At 34.0% G+C, this 20,732-nt stretch overlaps 1 protein-coding gene across 2 annotated transcripts; it reads left to right on the top strand.

The window, feature by feature from the left end:
* Window positions 1-294: 294 nt before the first annotated feature.
* Window positions 295-20,626, top strand: camk1a (calcium/calmodulin-dependent protein kinase Ia). Of its 2 annotated transcripts, none has more exons than XM_058779531.1 (12): window positions 295-451; window positions 3,499-3,609; window positions 10,804-10,935; window positions 12,431-12,505; window positions 12,653-12,791; window positions 13,906-14,032; window positions 14,276-14,351; window positions 15,386-15,498; window positions 15,806-15,884; window positions 15,993-16,080; window positions 17,096-17,264; window positions 17,447-20,626. In XM_058779531.1, exons 2-12 carry the CDS (start codon window positions 3,524-3,526, stop codon window positions 17,536-17,538), a joined length of 1,176 nt encoding a protein of 391 aa, XP_058635514.1. In that variant the 5' UTR covers window positions 295-451; window positions 3,499-3,523; the 3' UTR covers window positions 17,539-20,626. The 2 variants fall into 2 exon arrangements, with proteins under 2 accessions (XP_058635514.1, XP_058635515.1); XM_058779532.1 differs by lacking the exon at window positions 295-451 and adding an exon at window positions 704-839.
* Window positions 20,627-20,732: the final 106 nt, after the last annotated feature.

Raw genomic sequence — 20,732 nt, 5'->3', positions numbered from 1 at the left:
CACACACACACACATATATATATATATATATATATATACACTACAGACAAAATTTAAAAACTACAAAAAGGTGACACAAATGTATTTGTTTTAAATGATTTTTGTTGGATATTTATTTATTATATTTTATTATATTATTAGGCTATATTATATTTGTTTAATGTATTGATTGTAATTTTTGTCCTGTCATTTGGCATTGTGGTCCAGCAGGCGTTTTCAAAACTCATCTACTTGCAAAACTTAATAGCTTGTAAATCTATGGGTTTTGCGAATAGCACTCGGGAATAGTATCATAGTATTCGGACTGTATCATTATATTGTCAAATGAAAGACGCCTCCTCCAGTCGCTACTTGACGTCAGGGTAGATCCCGCAACTATTGCATCGAAAGAGAACTGCGGATAGATAAAGAGGCAGAAGAGGACCATCCGTCCGTAGGAGCAGACGATCAGGTATCGCATTTATTTTAAGTTTTCCTCGAAGTCAGCGGTTAAAGTGTATGAACTGATTTAATATAGTATCAGAATCTTCTGCAATGCCACTGCAATGTTTCATGTATGATGTGGGCAATACACAAGTCCATGTTGCATATTAGGATTCTGTGTAAGATAACGTCGATTTAAAACAAACAAAAAAAATGTATCTGTTTTTAGTCAATTCATGTTAATGCTTCGTTGTCTGTTCTTAGAAGATTATTAGTTCAGGTAGCAACAGACTCCTGCATGCGCATCTATGCGCAGTGTCTGAATACACACACACTCATACACGAACAATATGCATCCACTGGCATAGCGCATTGCTTGTTCAATGACTCGAGATGCGAAGCACTTTCATATAGTGGTAAGGGGTTTTGTGCATTGCATGTTTACAATTTATCTGTGGAACAGCTGTTCATAGCTGATTTTTTTCTATCTTGTTTTGTCGTATGTGTATTCCTTTGGTAAAAGTAACATGGTAGTACTAAGGTACTGATGGTATTGCATGGTCTTGAATGATTGTCATATTCATATTCCATGGTATAGCATGGAATTACTATGATACACGTTAAAACACCATTGCATTGCTTTGGTACCAGGTCCAAAAATATTACAATAAAAGTACTGATCTGAAGTACAGATCTGAAAAATCTAACTTGTACTTTAACTGAATGTTGACAGGATAAAAGTTATGATATTTGCATGATATATTTACTGTATGAACAAGTTCAATGGATTGGTGAATCTTGTTTGTTATTTTGCCACCTTTGGTTTGGTTTCTACGAACAGGGTATAACTGAGCTGATTTTTTTTTGTTCTTTGTCAACAAATTGTCAGTGAAAGAAGGTGTGTGACCTTTGAAAAAAAATGTTTTTATAAGTTCCAGAATTACAACAATCAAACTTATCATATGACCAGTGCTCATCTATTTTAAATGTCTTTAAAGATGACAAAGATTACAATGAATAAGGAATGACCAAAGACAGATATAAAACCATAGTAACAGAGACAATTTTATTGTAAGTTAATAAATTGTAGAATAACAGATACATAATAAATAATAATAATAATGAAATTTTTTTCCGTATAAAATAAAAATACATGACTAATCATAATTAGAGAAAATTATTAAACAAAACAAAAAATTTGGGGCTTTGTCATGATGTACTATGTCATGTAATTCGTCCTAGAGCTTGTTGGAAATATCAGTAAGTGTGTGTCAGTTAAACTGACTTATGGTCAAATCACAATGATGCATTTACTCAATAGTTTCATGTAAAGGAAATTCTTGAGGACGTAAGGGAGGACTTGTGGAGTTTAGAATGGCTGATACATTAGTTTTAAACAAATATTTTTCATGACAAAATTGTTTTTTTATGAATATGTGATTATGCATTACTTTCTCTTATTGCTTGCTTTAATCATCCTGATAACAGAATCACTAGAGTTTGCCTATAAAAAATTAATCTCAAAATCTATAAATAGTAAAACTGGTCACTGACTTAAAGATGACAACGTGCTCAAGCAGTCCTGCAGATGCTTAGGCTAAATAAAATGCTTTATGCATCCACAAACTATTGGTTTGGCCCATGTTCCAAGAGGAACAGGTACCATAATGATGGCATTCACAGGATTCCAGAGCTGGGTAGATTACTTACAAATTGTAATCCGTTACTGATTCCAGATTACATGACAAAAATTCTAGTCAGTAACGTAATCCGTTACATTACACATTTTAGGTAATATAATCAGATTACTTTTGGATTACTTTTAGATTACTTTTGACTTCACATTGATTTAAATGGGATTATATTGTACCATAATAATGTAAAAAATGCAAAGAGTAAGCAAATGTGTTTCATTCATTGTAATTTACAACATGAAGTGTATTAAACATTATTACATCAAGGTTTTCCAAACTTGGGTTCGTAAAGGAACTGCAGGGGGGTTTTATGAGTTTAATGAAAAGCTAACAATTAATTAAATCATAAAAAAATTACAATTAAAATAAATCATTTTAAAACAAAGTCCCTTTCAAGGAAAGTCTCTTCACTCGGCGGCCATATTTGCAACGCCTCCAGGCAGCTCATACAAGATGAATCCTGAAATCCCAAAAACTGCTCGCTGAACTCGCAATTAAATTACACATGTCAAATCAGCAACAAAAATCTGAAATTAATTGACCTATGAATGTTGTTTCTTATGTTCAAATAGCATTTAAAAAGCTTATTTTTCAGGCTACACCAGCCAATGCGCATGCACAGTCATAACGTGCTTGTAACTGTGCATGCCATTGGCTGGTCTAGCCTCAGATTTCTATGGGAACCGGAGCTTCTAACGGCCACTGCAGTGAATGCCTGCATTACATGTAAATAAAAAATTATGTGAATATATGCATTTTAATGAGTTTGAAAGACGAAAGCCTTCCAAAGGCATAATAATACATGGTTAAAAAAAAACCTACAGAGTGATAATTCAAGTAAAAATGAATGTGTTCATCAGTAGTTGATGCAATGTTGAAACCCTTCTTAAACCTGAAATGATTGATGTGTGAATGTCCACAAAACTGGACTTTCTGAATGTATATAATCGGTAGGCTATTTTAGAAAGGAAATTTTAAAAGATGAAAAAGAGAAATTAGGGAGAATCTGAATAATTTATTGCTATTGTGTGAATAATATGTAATCATGTAATCCATAGAAAAGTAACTGTAGTCTGATTACGAGTATTTTAAAATGTAACTTACTCTAATTACAAGTACTTAATTTTTGGAATCTGATTACGTAATCCAGATTACATGTGATCAGTTACTACCCAGCTCTGCAGGCTTCAGTGGCGGTGAGATGTGGTAATACACACCTGAACAATTCCACACTATTGCAGTAATAATAGCCATGAAACCAGAAACACTCTTACAGCCAAGTTTTTTGCAGCATTGTTTTCTATGTTCTGTTTATGTCTAATTTTCTATTGAGTTGACTTTCATTGATTTATTCATTGATATCTACTTCTGTTTTTTTAAGTTCCTGAGTGGAAATCAACTATACAATGCCTTTAGGAGAGGATGAAAATGGATGGAAAAAGAAGACAACTGATATCAAGGAAAATTACGATTTCAAGGAGGTCTTGGGGACGTGAGTGTTTGATAAATGAATTGCTTGATTTACAATGAAAGTGGCCAGAAACAAGTGTTATTTTAGTATTATTTTTATATTTTGAATTAGCTTTTATTTTCATTTTGTTCTGTGCTTTCATTACTATTTAGGTTGAAATTATTTTCATTTCACTTTCTGTTTTAGTCATTTTTGTGCTCTAATATATTTTATTTCAGATTTATTTCAATTAACAACGATAATAATCTTGGTTTGAGTGATTTCATACACTAATAAAAGGACATTGAAACCACACAAAACTCACGATGACAGGAAAATCAGGTCTTCACAGTGCTGAATCACACCTGAAACTACTGTATCAACAAGTATTCTTATTCCTAATCTTCTTCTGTAGCTCTGTAGATCCCCTTCATTTGTTTTAGTCAGTTGAGAATAACAATATGTCATGCTGGCATTATGAAAACAATATTCAGAGTATATTGGCACCGAGTGGCATCAGAAACAGATCTCATCCATTTTCTGTTGGAGCAGTTGCTTCTTTTTCTCACTTTGCCGGGTGTGATTAATGACACCTCAGTGTGGCACGCAGCAGGGCTTTCATTATCCGTCAATATTGGGAATTAGTTAAATTTACATTCGCGTTTATATTATTCCCAGCTGCTTTCCTACAAAAGCAACAACAACATTTCTGTTTTGAAGTCCTGCAGACCTGCTTCTATTATTCATGAAGCCAGTCGTAGTAGAGGTCAAGAAAGCATTCGTCGACCCTAAGTGCACTAGCCCTTTTATGTCGCAGATATATTTATAGTGCGTGGGCAGAGTGTGTACATTTTACTGTCACGTTCGGCGCATCTTGGGCGACGTGGCTGAGGACGGGAGCCAGAGAGAGGGATAAACAGATGGACAGACCGATCTGCCATGCCGAATCTTAGTGACACTCACGCGAGATCTTTCACGAAGCACGTGAGAAGCAGGACGGCGAATGCTGGGTGGGAAGCACATCGCCATCCTCCAAGGCACTGCTGAGGGGAAAGTCACTAGCGTAGAGCTGTGATGAAACCTTCAGACACGCACACACAGACACATACACAAGCATATAATATTCATCAGGGGGTTGTTATGAGTGTCTCTCCCCTCCTGCGGCCAGAATGACTGCTATTTCAGATGGCATAACATAATCATTTGGGCATGCTTACTTCAGCTCGAGTTCACATGGCCAGCCTCATGTTAAATCCCCTTCTTTGGAGCTGTGCATGCTACACACTCGCCAGAGATACATTCTTAGCATCACTGTGGAGCAATTGTCAGTCTTGACCTTTGTTGTACCAAAACCTCAGCCCTTTATGCCTTAAGCATAAAGTTTGGACCATTTTGCAGCTTATTCTGGCAAAGAAATGTCTACATCAACAGAAGGAGACCATTTTAATGATATATAAATTGGCCAAGTGCAGTCTTGTTTGGAGGTGGCAAATTGCAATGCACCTTTAGTTGACAGATCCCACTTTTCTATTTTTGTAACAGTTTTTTCCAGTCACTTTAATTTCATCGTTTTACTTTATTTACAGATAGATAGATCGATAGATAGATAGATAGATAGATAGATCGATAGATAGATATGCCTTCGTAAGCAGAGACTGTTTGTGTAACCAAACAGTTGTTGGTCCCCATTGACTTCCATAGTATGGAAAAAATACTATGAAAGCTAATGGGGACTGTTTGGTTATGCACATTATTCAAAATATCTTCTTTTGTGTTCAACAGAAGAAAGAAATTCAGGTTTGGACTCACTTGAAGTTTAGTAAATGATGACATAATTTTCATTTTTGTGTGATCTGTCCCTTTAAGGTGACTTGCAGCTTCGACACTTCCAGCACTGACCGCCTTAAGCAATGTGACGTCCGTCGCTTCTAGTGTAGACACAGTGTTACATAAATTGTTGCATTGAATTGAATGCGACAATTTATGGTAGAATGGTTTTACACAATTCGTTTCATAAATGAATCCCGTTGTACCTTGCAAACATGACTTGTTTCTTAGCAATCTGACTTCTGGAAGTTGCATAGTATTACTGTACATGACGTTTATATATAAACATTTGGCAGACACTTTTATCCAAGCCAGCCAATCAGTCTTGCTTGTCACATCCATCAGATGGTCAGTGAACACTCTGGACTCTATAACTATGGTTGTATTAAATATCCTGCATTGGACTGGAGTAGCGCAGTTAATTGTAAATGGTACAATGGAACTATCAATGTCAATGAGCAATTTTAGCTTTGTGCTGAGAGGCATAGTCCATACTTGTTTTCTTTTGTCGGCAAACAACGAATTCTACAGAGAGCTGAATGAACTGAAGCGGACTGTGTAGTAGGCAGGATTGCTGCAGCTGGGACCTGTCTGCCCCATCAGCAGAAATAAACAGAGAGAAAGAGAGTGATAAATCATGGGAAAGTCCAAAACTTCAAGGAGACCTTTCTTGAGGAATGTTGTATCAATAGCAGTGCAGAAGCAACCTGTAAATATTGTGGGAAAAGGTTAGCCTGCTAATCTTTTGAAAGATGGCTCAAAAGATTTCTGTCATTCTTAGACCACACACTGTATGGTCATAAATCAAAAAGTGCTCTTTGTCTGTTCTGCACAATTAATCTCGCATTAATGCAACAATAGACAGAAAACGGAACGGTTTCTCTGCATAGGCAAATCTGTAACCTAGCTTTGTTTTCACAGTGTCATGCGGTTTTGACTAGTTCGCCAGTAAGGCGTTGTTCAGAGGATTTAACTGTATATGTTGACAGAAAGCCTCTTTTCTAAAGTAGATTATGGAATTGGTTAATCCGTGAATTCTTTGAGTGGAGTCAATTGATTTATTCTGGGGAAATTGTATCTGCTCTGGCTTATCTAGCTGCGGACCTGGATTTTGATTAAAAACGGTTTACAATTGGACACTAGAGAGTTTTTAATTTTAGCAGACTACGCAGGATTTGCTACAGAGACTAATGTTTGAGTAAGTGGTACATGTGTGTTTTGGAGTATAAAAGAGATAAGAGTTGTGTTAACAGTTAATTGCAACTGTAAGCATTATCCATTCTAGTTGTTTTCCATATTGTAATTTACACAGTTTATACAAATGTACATGGCTGTTAACATAATTAAGAGCAGGTGGTACTTTGGAGACTTTGTTATGATATGTTATGAGTAAGTGCTTAAGTCATTGCGCTAACTAATATATACAAATAACAGTTTGCTTATCTTGTTTCTGTAAGAAGAACAAGGTCTGTTTTTGTGAGACAAGAGGGTAGTATTTGAAATTCGTGACTGTTTTTTTTTTCAGTGTTGCTGTCTGAAAACAGCGATATTTGGGAAACAATATGGACTGTCTATATTTGTGCTCTTTCAAAGCTTACAGAATTCAAACATCACTTTGACTTTGCTGTTTTGTTTTTGGTTTAGTCATTCACAATGTTAATCTTATTTACAAAGTGGGCAGAAGAGGTCAAAGGAAACTGGTTGCTATGGTGACAGGATAAATTTTTTATTTTTTTTGGCGTAAGTTTATGTTTGTGTGAGTGTCACAGAAGTAGGATGAAAGAGAATTCAGAGCTGTTTTTGTCAAAGGTCCCTTTGTTGATTTAAACTCCCAATCTTCCTAAACAAAATGAGAAAGGTGTTTTGAAAGACTACGCTTAGTTTACCAGAAGTTTTGTCAGGTTAGTATGATGTCAAAGTTTTTTTTTTTGTTTGTTTGTTTGTTTTTTTTCAGTCAGTCAGTAGTAACTGCCAAATCTATACGGCTTTCTAAGGGAATCTAAAATTACAGAAAAAGCTCCCCAAACAACCTACCCTTTTAAAAGACATCCATAAAAAAGTAAACAGGGCCACTCATGTTGCATTTTTGTTCAATTATTAATCACAGCTTGTTAGAATGATTCAGAGTGAGTTTTAAAATGCCTTTTTTTGCAAGGGATATCAATCAATTTGATCAATATTTGCTGAGAACAAAAATGTATTTAATAATTTTTATGTACTAAATTAAACTGATAATTTATTGTGGCAGACAAAGGCATGATAGATAAAAAGTTGAGTTGTTCCTGAATTAAAATCATAATGAGAGATGCCTAGTGTTCCGGCACTAAATCTTTGAATGACTGGATTATTGCTTCACAGATTATTTTCCAGGTCAGGTACAGTGGTTAAATGAAATGCAGTGACAGTATTACCTGAATAACTCTACTAGACATAGTTAAAAAAATGATTCAGACACACTAAAAATAATATATATATGTGTGTGTGTAGAGAGAGAGAGAGAGAGAGAATAGAGAGAAACAATTCATAGATAGAATCTTAAGCTCTTATTAAATAAATTACTTATATTTTTATAGTTATTGAAGCAATGAATTAACAGTAATTATATTTCAACAGCAAAAATATGTTTAAAATATCAGAAAATTGACATATAATGACTGGGCCCACTCATTCAGACAAATTTCCCGTGTTCCTCCTCATGCATATTTAAATATCAGGTAAAATTTTAATATTTTTAGCTAATCTAATAATGCTTTTAATGACCAGTAAGAGTCTCTCATCACTGTTGTACCACATTTAAATGTTTTATGCAAAATAAACAGTGTAATGTATAAGCATTAGTGTAATTTGTTTTTAAGTGATTTTTCCTTTCATGTTGTTGTTGATGTTGTTTTCACTTTTTGTTGACATGTAAACTACAATATCTCCATGATTCTGAACCCCTCACTAGAGAAACACTTTACACCATGAGTGTTTTTTAATCTATTTTAGTGCACAGAGCTGCTGTTGGAAAATGATTGGCCTTGTAACATATGTAAGGCATTCCATCAGCAATATGTCTCTGCGAAACAATTTCCTTATTTACAGACCCAAACACCCACATTGGCTGTCTTGTATCATTTCCTAATCTCCATTCTCTCTCCTCTCTTCCTCCTCCTTTACCCACAGGAAGCCACGGGAGGCCTTAATTACACCATGTCTCACGGCAACAGCACAGCTCCCGTTCTCTTCATTTCCCCTCACTCTCTCTTTCTTTCTTTCATTCTTTCTTCCCGACCTCCTTTTTGCCCCCCGCACCTCCCCCTTTCCACTTAAGGCAGTCTGAGAAGTCTGTGATACGAGTCCAGTAGAAAGTTTGTTGACAGCTGCAGCACTGTATGCGCTGCTCTCTCTCACTAAACAACCCTGCTGTGATCATGACTCACTGGCATGGCTTCCAGGTCATTGGAGATTTCCGTTTTATTTTTATTATCTCAACAACAACATATCATAAGGTTCTTTTAATTGAAATCATCCTCATGGAAACAGACAGGCACGCATGCAAGAAAAACGGTGATTTCAGAAAATTGTACACGACACATAATGACTGAGCCCCAATTTATACAATTTTATTTATACATCATTCATGGAAACTGTTTTCTGAAATGTTTTATTTATTGATGTTTGTCTATCTTTTTTTTTTAATGTTACTACTCATTTTAGAAAGTTCAGAGAACATTCAACAGTAATATTCCAATGTTGTTGTGAAATCATATTATTGAATATTTCTTTAACATTCATATAACCAAAAAAAAAAATCTCAGAAATAACGTTTTAATCACTTAATGGGTACAAACTATTCTTAGAACATATTTTTGTTAGCTGGGTATCTGTATTTATGTTTAGGAGATGTTATTTTTGAATTGTTTGAGACGTCTAAAATAAGAATGAAATGTTTGAAATCATAATTAGTATTTTACCAGTATATAAAATTTAGTCTTGGAAGTGAGGAAGGGAAATTTCCTCTACTGTCATTTATTCTCTAACTTGTTTATTCCTCTTTTCCTTAGTGGAAAATTGTATGTTTAATTGCTCCCTCTGTGATTAAGAAGGCAGTTTAGGGAGTATGTGTTTGGGACAGCTAGATTATACATGACAGTGCTTGTTTTAACACACAGGCTTTGTGTTTAAGGAAGAGAACGAGAATTAATGTGTTTTGTCTACAAACCTGTAAAAGCCTGAAAAGATGCTCGAAATAGGACAAACACACCCAGATGCCTAAACACATGGAAACATTCCTCGGATGATTAAACAGCTTGTGCTGTTTGTCTTTTTCTGGCACTACCTGTGTCCCTCTGGAGGATGCAGACGTACAGCACACTGTTTCATCTTTCCCCACCTGAAGAGTCTGGCCTGATAAAATATCAGCCGCTCACAATATTTCTGTTGCGCAAACAACACACAAAAAAAGAAAAATACTCTGGAAAAGGCGTCAGCACTGTTTACGTCCCTTTTGTGTTGTGTTACACAACAAAATCACGGTTGAATTACCGCTGAAGGGTAAAAATGCATCAATGCATTTACTACCAATCCATCAGTGATAGAAAAATTATGTGCATTAACTTTTAAAGCTGTTCAGAGATACACTAGGCATACTGAGGCTTTTTCAGAAATTAATACTTTTATTCAGAAAGGATGCATTAAACTGATCGAAAGTGACAGTAACTACATTTATAGAGTTACAAAAGATTTATTTTTCAATAAATGCAGTTTATTAAACTTTATATTCATTATAAACTTTATTAAAATAAATGTTTCTTGATCTGCAAATCAGCATATTAGAATGATTTCTGAAGGTGATGCTGAATTCAGCTTTGCATCAAAGGAATAAATTACTTTTAAAAATGTATTATATTCATATATTTATTTCACAATATTACAGTTTTTAATACATTTTTTGTATTATAATAAATGAAGCCTTAAGAATCTTACAGACTCCTTTGAAAGGTAGCATATGTTATTTTTATGCTGTTTATGGTTGTTATTCTTAACTGTATATAAATATTTCTGGCAAACACCATTTATATCATATATTGGTGGCAAACTTAATCCACATAATAATTGCAGTTGCCGTTTTTGTCATGTACGTTAATATTTACAATTACCATTGTCAAAAATGTGTTGGTTTTTTTTGTGTTTTTTTTAAATAATCAAATTTGATTATGCTTACTGACTGATGTTAATAACCTTGAAATATTGGTTAATTAATTAGCCTAAGTAGATTGTAGAGACAGTGGGTGCATTTACTTTTGGGAAATGCAGCTCTGGTCAATATATTATTGGTTTATGTCTGCTTTCATAACAATAACTTAGAGGTCCGCCGGGGAAAGTTAAATATCTAATAGCACTAACTCCATCTTTCCTGTCCTCCAGAGGTGCGTTCTCTGAGGTGTTCCTGGCTGAGGAGAAGAAGACCCAGCGACTCGTGGCCATTAAATGCATCCCTAAGAAAGCGCTGGAGGGAAAGGAGAACAGCATTGAGAATGAGATTGCTGTGCTGCACAGGTCAGAACTGGCTATCTAATGATTTACAGCTTAAAAAACTAGCTTGATATTCAAGATGGACAGCTGGCACATCAACCATCTAAACCAGCTGAGGACCAATTTGGTCTTAGGCTGGTTTAAGCTGTTAATTTTTCATACAGGACAGGAAATATTTATCATATATGGAGAAAGCCAAACAGAGGAAACCTGTAGTCTGCAGCACACCTTAGTATACCATGGTATTTGGGACTGAACACTTTGATTACAGGGCGAATAACAAGATTTGTGTGCAGATATAGGACGGATGTTGCCGAGAGCTTGACTCTTTGTGAGGTAGTGTTAAGGGTAATTGGCAGTCAAGATGCTGAAAGGTCTCTTCCTTTTCCTCTTAAAAGCCAGATTGCTCTTTGAGAGAAGAAAAGCTCTTGTGAATGCTATCTGTGCCATAAAAAATGTGCTATAGCTTTAGAAATCGTAGAAGTGTGTACCGGAAATGTCAAGAGTACTGGAGATAGTCCTATTTTTAGTGACTCTGTTGCCAGGGCAACAGCACACACAGAGGCTGAGATGGTATGGAGGTTCCCCGCAGCAGTATTGTGAAAGAGAGAGAGGGACCGAAGAGGAGGAATAGGGATAGAATTAAGAGAGAGAGAGAATCCCACCACTGGTGTGAAAAACTGTAATCAAATGGAAGGCAGGAAACCAAAGAGTGGAAGTCAAATGGAAATGGAACAAAATGTTATTAATGTCTGATTTGAGTATAGCTGGTGTAACTTCATAAAAGAGACTGAGAAAGCATATTAAAAATAGGGAGGAAAGCCACCATGAATAGAGCATAAAAAGATCTTTAGAGCAATGCAATGACTTTCACATGCATATTACATTTCCTTACAGCAGTGCTGTTATTGTTTGCAAAAACTATTATTATTATTATTATTATAAAATAGTTTTCTGTATTGAAATAAATTTGGAATTTGATGATAAAAATCTAAAAAAGAAATAAATCAAATAAATCAAAATAAAATAAAATAATTGACAAAAATGTATTTGTGCACACCTGGCAAATAAAATTATTTTATTTATTTATTTATTCATTCATTCATTCATTCATTCATTCAATTATTCATTAATTCATTCATTCAAAAAATGAAAAAAAGGTAAAAATTAGAAATGTTTCTATGGCAACTAACTGAAATAAATAAATTGTTAAACTGAAATTAAAGTTATATAGATTTATTAAAAAATTAAACGAAAAATGAGTAAAACTTAAAAATGTAAAAATAAAAACATAAAATAAAAGCTAATTCAAAATATTTATATAATATAATAGTATATAAATAATACAAAAGTAACACTGCCTTATTGTGAAATAAATTAACATATACACAATGTAAAATATGAATCTGCAGCCTAATCCCTAATGTAAGGGTCTTAAGCCATTTTACTGTCCATCAACTGAAATAATAAGTCTGATTGCCAGTTCAGATTCTAATCATTGCCGTTTTCTTTTTTTCAGAATAAAACATGAGAACATTGTTTCACTGGAAGACATCTTCGAAAGTCAGTCGCATTTGTATTTGGTCATGCAGCTGTGAGTTTTCTCAGCACTCACAACCACATCAACCAGAGTGACATAAAAGATACTGGCTGATGTTGGTTTAATTTGCAGTGCCAACTGAATGCTTGTGTGATTATAGTAGAGGTGCTAATTGTAGTTTGTGTGTGTGGTTCTTCACAGCGTATCGGGGGGAGAGCTCTTTGACAGGATTGTGGAAAAAGGCTTCTATACAGAAAGAGATGCCAGCAAACTCATTCGGCAGATTTTAGATGCGGTCAAGTATCTGCATGATATGGGCATTGTGCACAGAGACTTGAAGGTAATGCTTACATATTCTTTCCCTATAATTACATACTGCCTTTCTAACCAAGCGTAATGTGAAAATTATTCAGCATGCAATCTTTTTTCTGTCCTCGCTGAAAGCCAGATGCTGCCACGAAGGGACAAAATCACTGACAAAAGTATTTAATGTTTAATATTCAGCTGTGTGGAGCTGAAAATCAGACCAATGAGATTTAACAGTAGGCAGTGCTACAGTGCTACGCAACTTGACAGAAATAGGCTGGAATGGAATACAAGTGTAATGCTTACAGTACTGCATACTGCCTTTAAATGTAGTATACTACTTTAAATTTTTCTAAAAGTATGCCAAAGCAGTATATACTGTATGTTAAATATGTGTATATATATGTCAGTATATACAGTATGTTGAATGCTTTAAACTGTATTATGCCACATTGCTGTCACACAACCTCATAACATTAAGGTTATTAAGTAAGTATATATAGGTTTTTTGCTAGTCAAGGCAAGAAAATATGACAATATATTCACTCAAAAAAATCATTCTGAATTTTAGAGTGGATACGATTTTTAAAGCAGCTCACAAAGACTGCATTTATTTGCTAAAATACTGTAAAAACACTAATATTGTGAAGTATTATTACTGTGATTTGGTGCTGAAGTAATTTCTTATTATTATCAGTGTTGAAAGTTGTTGTGATTTTTAATATTTTTTGTGGAAATCATGATACATATTTTAATTCAGGATTGTTTGATGAATATAAAGTTCAAAAGGACAGGATTTACTTGAAATGGAAAACTTTTGTAACATAAATATCTTTACAGCCACTTTTGATCAATTTAATGCATCCTTGCTAAATAATTTGTTATTTTTTTAATTACTTTTGAACTTTTATAGAAATAGTAAGAGTTTTATAGATGTATTCTATTCCAGACATAGCCCAAGGGACCAATAAAATGTCCTGTTGTGTGCTGTTTGTCATAGATGGTCCTGAGAAAAATGTAAATTAACATCTGATTATATCACAGTGTTATGCATATGAAAAGAGTGCACCAATGGATGTCCGTAAAATGTAGCAAGATTCTGGGGAAACTACGTTCAGCTGATATTTATTCACTCTCTTTCTGTGCAGCCAGAGAATCTGTTGTACTACAGTATGGAGGAGGACTCCAATATCATGATCAGTGACTTTGGCCTGTCTAAGATCGAGGACTCGGGAAGCGTGATGTCAACCGCCTGTGGAACACCTGGATACGTAGGTATGAATGAGGGCTATTTTTCCTGCCTTTTTCAATCTATTTCACCGTCTTTAGCAAGGGTCAGTAATGTGTCGGCTTTTAGAGGCTCGCAGTCATTTGAAATGCCATACAGTGTCAAGTGCTAGCATTTTAAAGTGCCTCTTTGATGCTGCCCTCATTCTCTACAAAGCTCAAAAGGAAAGGGAACTAAATAGAAAAAAGAAACACTGAAAGCTTCTCTCTCTCATTCGCGCTCTCAATCAGCTCCAGAGGTCTTGGCACAAAAACCATACAGTAAAGCTGTAGACTGTTGGTCCATAGGAGTGATTTCTTATATTCTGTGAGTATTTCTTGACCTGCATCTGTCATATCACAAATTTTGTTTGTGTGTATTGACTGATTGATTGTCAATTTTATAGGAATTTATTTAGTTTGATTGAATGTATTTAATTATTTATATTTATGGTCAATCCTCAGTTATTCATTTAGGGAGGAATTAATAATGAATTAGCATGAATTAATATTTCAATCTAAATCACTATTTCATATTTATTTATGTATTTGTCATATCAAAAACATTGTGTTTGTGCATATTCATATATTTGCAAAGTTTATTTATTTATTTAAATCATTTATTTATTGAATTTATTTTCATTATTTTTTATGTATGGTCGATTCTATGGAATTCTATGGTTTCCGCCACACTGTAAAAAAAAAAAAGTTGAGCCAACTTAAAAATGTTAAGGCAACCAGCTTCAGCAGATTTTTGAGTTTGCTCAACTTATTTTTGTGGGAGATTCTCACATTTTTGTTGTATAAACTTAAAATGACAATTTGAGCAAACTCAAAAATCTGCTGAAGCTGGTTGCCTTAAAATTTTAAGTTGGCTTGTAAAAACTTTTTTTTTTTTTTTTACAGTGCATTGAATAAAAAATAAACTGCCACTTTTTATCTCACAATTCTGACTTCTTTTTGAGTTTGCGTCTTAAATTCGCAATTCTTTTTTTTTTTTTCAGAATTGTGAGGCATAAACTCCAAACCAGAATTCCAAGATAAAAATGTGCAATTCTGAGAAATGAAGTCAGAATTGTAAGATATAAACTCGTAATTGTGAGAAATAAAGTCAGAATTGCGAGATGTAAACTCACAATTTTGACTTTTTGTATCTAGCAATTCTGACTTTTTTCTCAGAATTATATCTCACAATTCAGATTTTTTTTTTTCTCAAAATTGCAAGTTTATACAATGCAGTTCTTAGAAAAAAAGTCTGAATTTCTTTCTTATTGATTTATTTGTTTGTTTATGATTAGCCAACTAATAAGAGGGATAATTAACAGTCTGTTGGTTGTTATTACAAAGCTATGTCTTTTGCAGCTTATGTGGCTACCCTCCATTTTACGATGAAAATGACTCCAAGCTGTTCGAGCAGATTCTCAAAGCAGAGTATGAGTTCGACTCTCCGTACTGGGACGACATCTCTGACTCAGGTAGATCTTCAGTCATGATAATGTAATCATAATCCAGTAGCATCATTTTGACAAGTTCTTGATACAAATGACTGTGCCGATTGAGCTCAACAGCAGGTTTTTAAAAATAAAAATACCATTAGTGATGTAACAATGTTAAACTGAGTTCATTTTTATATAATGCGACTTGTCTGCCAATAGGAGTGCAGACAGTGAAGAAAAACCTTCTCATAACTACTGATGAGCTCAATCCTGGGCATTTTCTTAATGCTTTCTTAATGCTTGAAAATTGTTTGACAAACATATTGTTGACCACATCCCATCCCAGCCAAGGATTTCATCAGTCACTTGATGGAGAAAGATCCGACTCGGAGATACACATGTGAACAGGCTTTACAGCACCCATGGTAGGATTACCTAAAAATAAGTGTTATTTTTTGACTTAATCTATGATCATAATATCCTTTTCCTCTTTTCAACAAAATTGCATTAGTAACTCATCTCTAATTTTGAAGGATTTCTGGAGACACGGCTCTCGACAGGAACATTCATGAGTCTGTCAGCGCTCAGATTAAGAAGAACTTTGCCAAAAGTAAATGGAAGGTGAGAATCCCATCATTCTTTTTCTTCACATCTTGCATTTCCAGTCCAACAGATCAGGGTGATGTTTTTTGAATATGGCTTACTTGGTTTGGCAAGAAGAAATTGCTATAAACCTGAGCTATATTTTCAGCCTCTGCAGTCTCACTATATGACTACAAAAAAACTATAGTTTAATCACTTACACAGAAACTTAAAGGTCTTCACAGTAACCCATCAAAATAAGCGTTCTATTCAAATTGAAGAAATTGTGACAGAAATATACTATTGTACTAAAGAATGTTTGTCTTAATGTAATACTACTACTACTATAATACAATTCTTATTTAAATGTAATTAATTAAAACTTCTTAAAATAATCACACAATTTTTCTTCCATGATTTTAACATCAAACCTCTGTTTTGCAGCACGTTTTGAAAAAAAATGAAAGGGTTTGTATAATATTAATTTGATTAAAAGATAAATTAATGTTTTATGCCTTCATTTGATTACCAGAAAAACACATAATTTCTGAAAAAACAAAGCATAATTGGGCCTTATTATTTTAAACAAATTACTAAATTAAGTTGTTTTTATGAGTTTAATTAATTATAAAATATAGAAATGTGGAAATATAGACATTGAGAAACTAATAATAATTACTATAATAAAATATATTTCATAGGGCCCTAAATATGTAATTGTTGTTAAACTTAATAATAATAATAAATTGCTGTTCAATTGTATAAGTTCCAAGATTTATTTTTTGATAAATAAAATATAGTTTAAAAAGGAGTCCAGAAGAATTAAAACTGGAAAAATGTAATGGAATAAAAATGGAATTTAGAAAAAAAAATTAAAACAGGATTTGGGTAGAAATAAAATGGTTTTCATAGGGTCCTATGTATGTTTATGTGTATAGAATGCAGAAGTTCAATAGCTGGTAACAGATTTCCTCATTAATCTCACTGAAATGTTCTCAAAGATGCTTGTAAACATATTTCAGAGGCACGTTATGTCTTGTTCTCGTCCCTGTAGCAAGCATTCAATGCGACAGCAGTGGTCCGACACATGCGGAGACTGCAGCTGAGCACCAGCCTAGAGGGGCCGAGCCAAATCACCACCACCAGCCCCTACCACAGACACCTGCTCCTGCCCGCCAAAGAGCTCGACCATGAGGAGGACGAGGAGGAGGAAGACGACAACAGTAAGCCTGAGATCATTCTCGAATGAAAGTCACATATCCATCCTAAATAATAAATTGACAATTTTAGTACATACAACCTGTTAAGCAAACAAAGGAAGAGAAGTTAGTGACAGTTTTCCTCTTGGACTTTTTTTAGAAAAATGACCACAGCATATATTAAATGAATGAACGTTTCTGTTTAGGTTCCCCGAGTGCGGACGGGCGTCGAGGCAGTGCCGATCGGGACAGTCTCAGAAGCTGTGCTTACTGCTGCCGACCAACCAGCAGGATCTGAAGCAGAACTCTGAGCCCAGCAGAACCTAGAGGGACCCAGTGGAACCACATATGCACCAGTCTGACCCGGAACACAGAACTTTCCTGATAACATGCACTAGATGGAGCTAGTGCTGCTGGTGGGCCGTGAGAGGAGAGCGTCATTGTTCCAGATATTCAGACTTGGGTAGATCATAGACAGATATGTAACTCCTCTATTGTTTTAATTTGATTAATATTTCTGTACCCCAACCAAAGACAAAAATATGTTTAAGTTGTAAGTTTATGGAAGGTTTAATTATTATTATTTATTTTATTCTCATTATTTTTTTAAAGAAAACTTTCAGGTCTGTACCCCGTAGCAATTTGGACTTTCTTGGAAAGCCACTAGTTATACAATGTCTTAATAAGCCCCACTTGCTCAGGCGATAAGTTCATGAGGCAAAAAAGATAATCATATCATTTTTAAGCCTTAATCCACTGTAGTTTTGTTTTGTAAGGTCTGTTGGGTAGAGTTGTCCATGTCGTTGATTTTGTGATCTGGTTCAGACTGGTACAAAGCTGCATATGAAGTCAGAGCAGGAGTATTTCCAAGCTATTACGGAGATCACATGATCTTGTTGTGGGTATAAACCTTCATATGAAGCATGTGGACAGAACAGGGGTTAAGAGATTTGAGCCACAGTCCAGATGCATTTTTTTTTTTACACCCAGATTAATGCAATACTTAGATAATCTCCACATTCACTAAAGATTACTGATTTTAGATTTATGAGGCAAAAGTAGTCTGTAGCTCAGTTCCAAAACCTACGCTTAAAAATAATTTATTTAGATCTTAATTTAAGATGCATGTTAAATATCCATCCATATGAACAAACTCATAACTTAATGTAATGCATATTTGACAAACATACATAAATAAAAGTAGTAAGGTTTCTGTAATATTACTAATAAAATGTATCTAGATTTGTATATTTATCATCAACAAATCTGATTTGTTTCGATTGAATGCATATTACCAATTAAATATTGCGTGTTCTAGAGCTAGCCATATTTTAACCATGTTCATACTTTTTTTAAACTGTTTGCAGTTAACAGATTTATGCAAATTCGAAACAATTTGAATAATTATAATTATTTTGCAATAATGCTAATAAACTGAATGTGTTTTAAATACACAATAACCACGGTTTATATATTTACCATCAATAAATCCAATTTAATTATCTAATCAATTTTATTAATCTAATGAATACATTTTAACTAGCCATGTTCATACTTTTATTTTAACTGAATAAATGTAATTGTTTCCACAATGAACAGATTTATGCTAATAAGCAATTCGAATGAATGCATTTTGAAAATATGGTTATTTAAATAAAATTCCATAGATGGAAATTGTTAATAATAACCTATTCCATGCTTTTTTGTGTGCAGAAATCTTATCCATTTCATTTATTCATGACAAATATGCATCACATTAAGTTTATTAGTTTGTTTACACTAAATCTGTGAAATTCAAATAGATGGTAATATTACACAAATTAAATACATAAATCTTAAATGTAAGCCCAAGTTTAGAGAGAAGCCAGAAATCTAAGGCAGATTGTATGTGAAAGCAATCTCATAATGCAGTGCAACAAGCTCAGTAAATATATATATTTTTTTAAAAACTAACTATTTTAGCCAATATTTGTGAGAGCTATGTGGAATTATGCTTTTTAAGAGTATGCTGGCATCAAATTCTGTTGCAGTTGTGAGTCGAGTGTTGTATTGCGCTTCACACGTGAGGCACTATTTGTTGTAGAGTGTTTCAAATCAGTCACTTTTGAGTTCCGTTTCAATTAGGATTCTGCCTTAGAAGGTTTTGGAACAGATGTTGATTAACTACTTTGTCGCAATTGTGATTTAGTTCTGCAACCAAAATGATTTATCTGTCCATGATTATCAGTTATTCCATGTTATGCATGTTGTGTGAGCTGATTGGTTAAGGTTCTTTTGTTTGGGTCGCTGGCCATAATCTGTACTGTTCTCCTGTGCAGAAGACGTCTAATGTTTGCATGACCTCGTAAAAATATGTTTACAAGAGCGATGATCAAAATATTAAAATATACATAAACATATTCATATCTTTACAATACTAATCGCAAAATAAGACAGATTATTCCTGGGAGGCACAAGAAATTTGGACACTTAATCTGTTTCTTTTTCTATTTCTTTATAAAAGACAGAAATGCTGATTTAACATTATCTTAAGAACTCAATACTGGCCTTATTTTAAAACTGGATTAATACAAAAACAAAAAAAACAATGCAAGAACATTTATCACCTTGTTCATCAATATATCATATCTGTGCCAATTTGCGCACATTACTTACTTGAAGCCAACAATAATACAAAAAAAGTGTTTGTTTTTTGCTCACGGACCCCTAATATTAAAGACATTTTCCTTTTAAACATGAACGATTAGTTTTAAGCTGACACTCCATCTGTCTGATATAGCTGTATTTATCATTTATTTGCATAAAGTAACATTCTAGTTTGTCAGAACAGTGTTGTCAATACAACAGCATTTTTATTTTCAGTGTAAAATTCTTTTTATTTGAAATGTAATATTTATTCAATTCAATGAAATTCGAAAATATTAACTACATAAATAATTAAAATATTTAATTTTAGAACTGCGTCATGCCCAAGTGCAATCATTGATGTAATTATTATAAAATTGCGACAGTCTAATGAGCAGTTCAGCAATCAGTTCATTATGGTAATTATGCAAACTGCCTCAGAAGGGCTGATTAAATATCATTTGGAAAGTACTATAGGAAGTTACACCCCAGGTTTTGGGTAGTTAATTCCTCCCTTGATCAATTTGTTTTTGACATGGAAGTGCACACACTTCAGGAAGTGAAGAGGAGACACAAATACAGTATGTGTATTATACATAAAGATGATGTATACATATATTGTATATCTTTTTTGTAAAAGCTACAAATGTATGGATGCAATGCATCATGTGTTATCAATGGAGTTATGAAGAGCCAATGATTTGTACCCTTAAAGATATACAGATAGTAGCACGTTATGAATAAACACTCCTTGTCTATGCATTGTGTGTTCAGTAAAATCTTTGTGTACAGTGCAAATAAAGTTCACATCCGAGTGCTATGCAAAGGCAGATTGTGGTTGGTACTTTCAGGTTATATACTCCGAAC

Source organism: Onychostoma macrolepis, chromosome 06 (genome assembly GCF_012432095.1).
Source record: "Onychostoma macrolepis isolate SWU-2019 chromosome 06, ASM1243209v1, whole genome shotgun sequence".
Classification (NCBI taxonomy): domain Eukaryota; kingdom Metazoa; phylum Chordata; class Actinopteri; order Cypriniformes; family Cyprinidae; genus Onychostoma; species Onychostoma macrolepis.
This window is presented reverse-complemented; position numbering and strand designations above follow the sequence as displayed.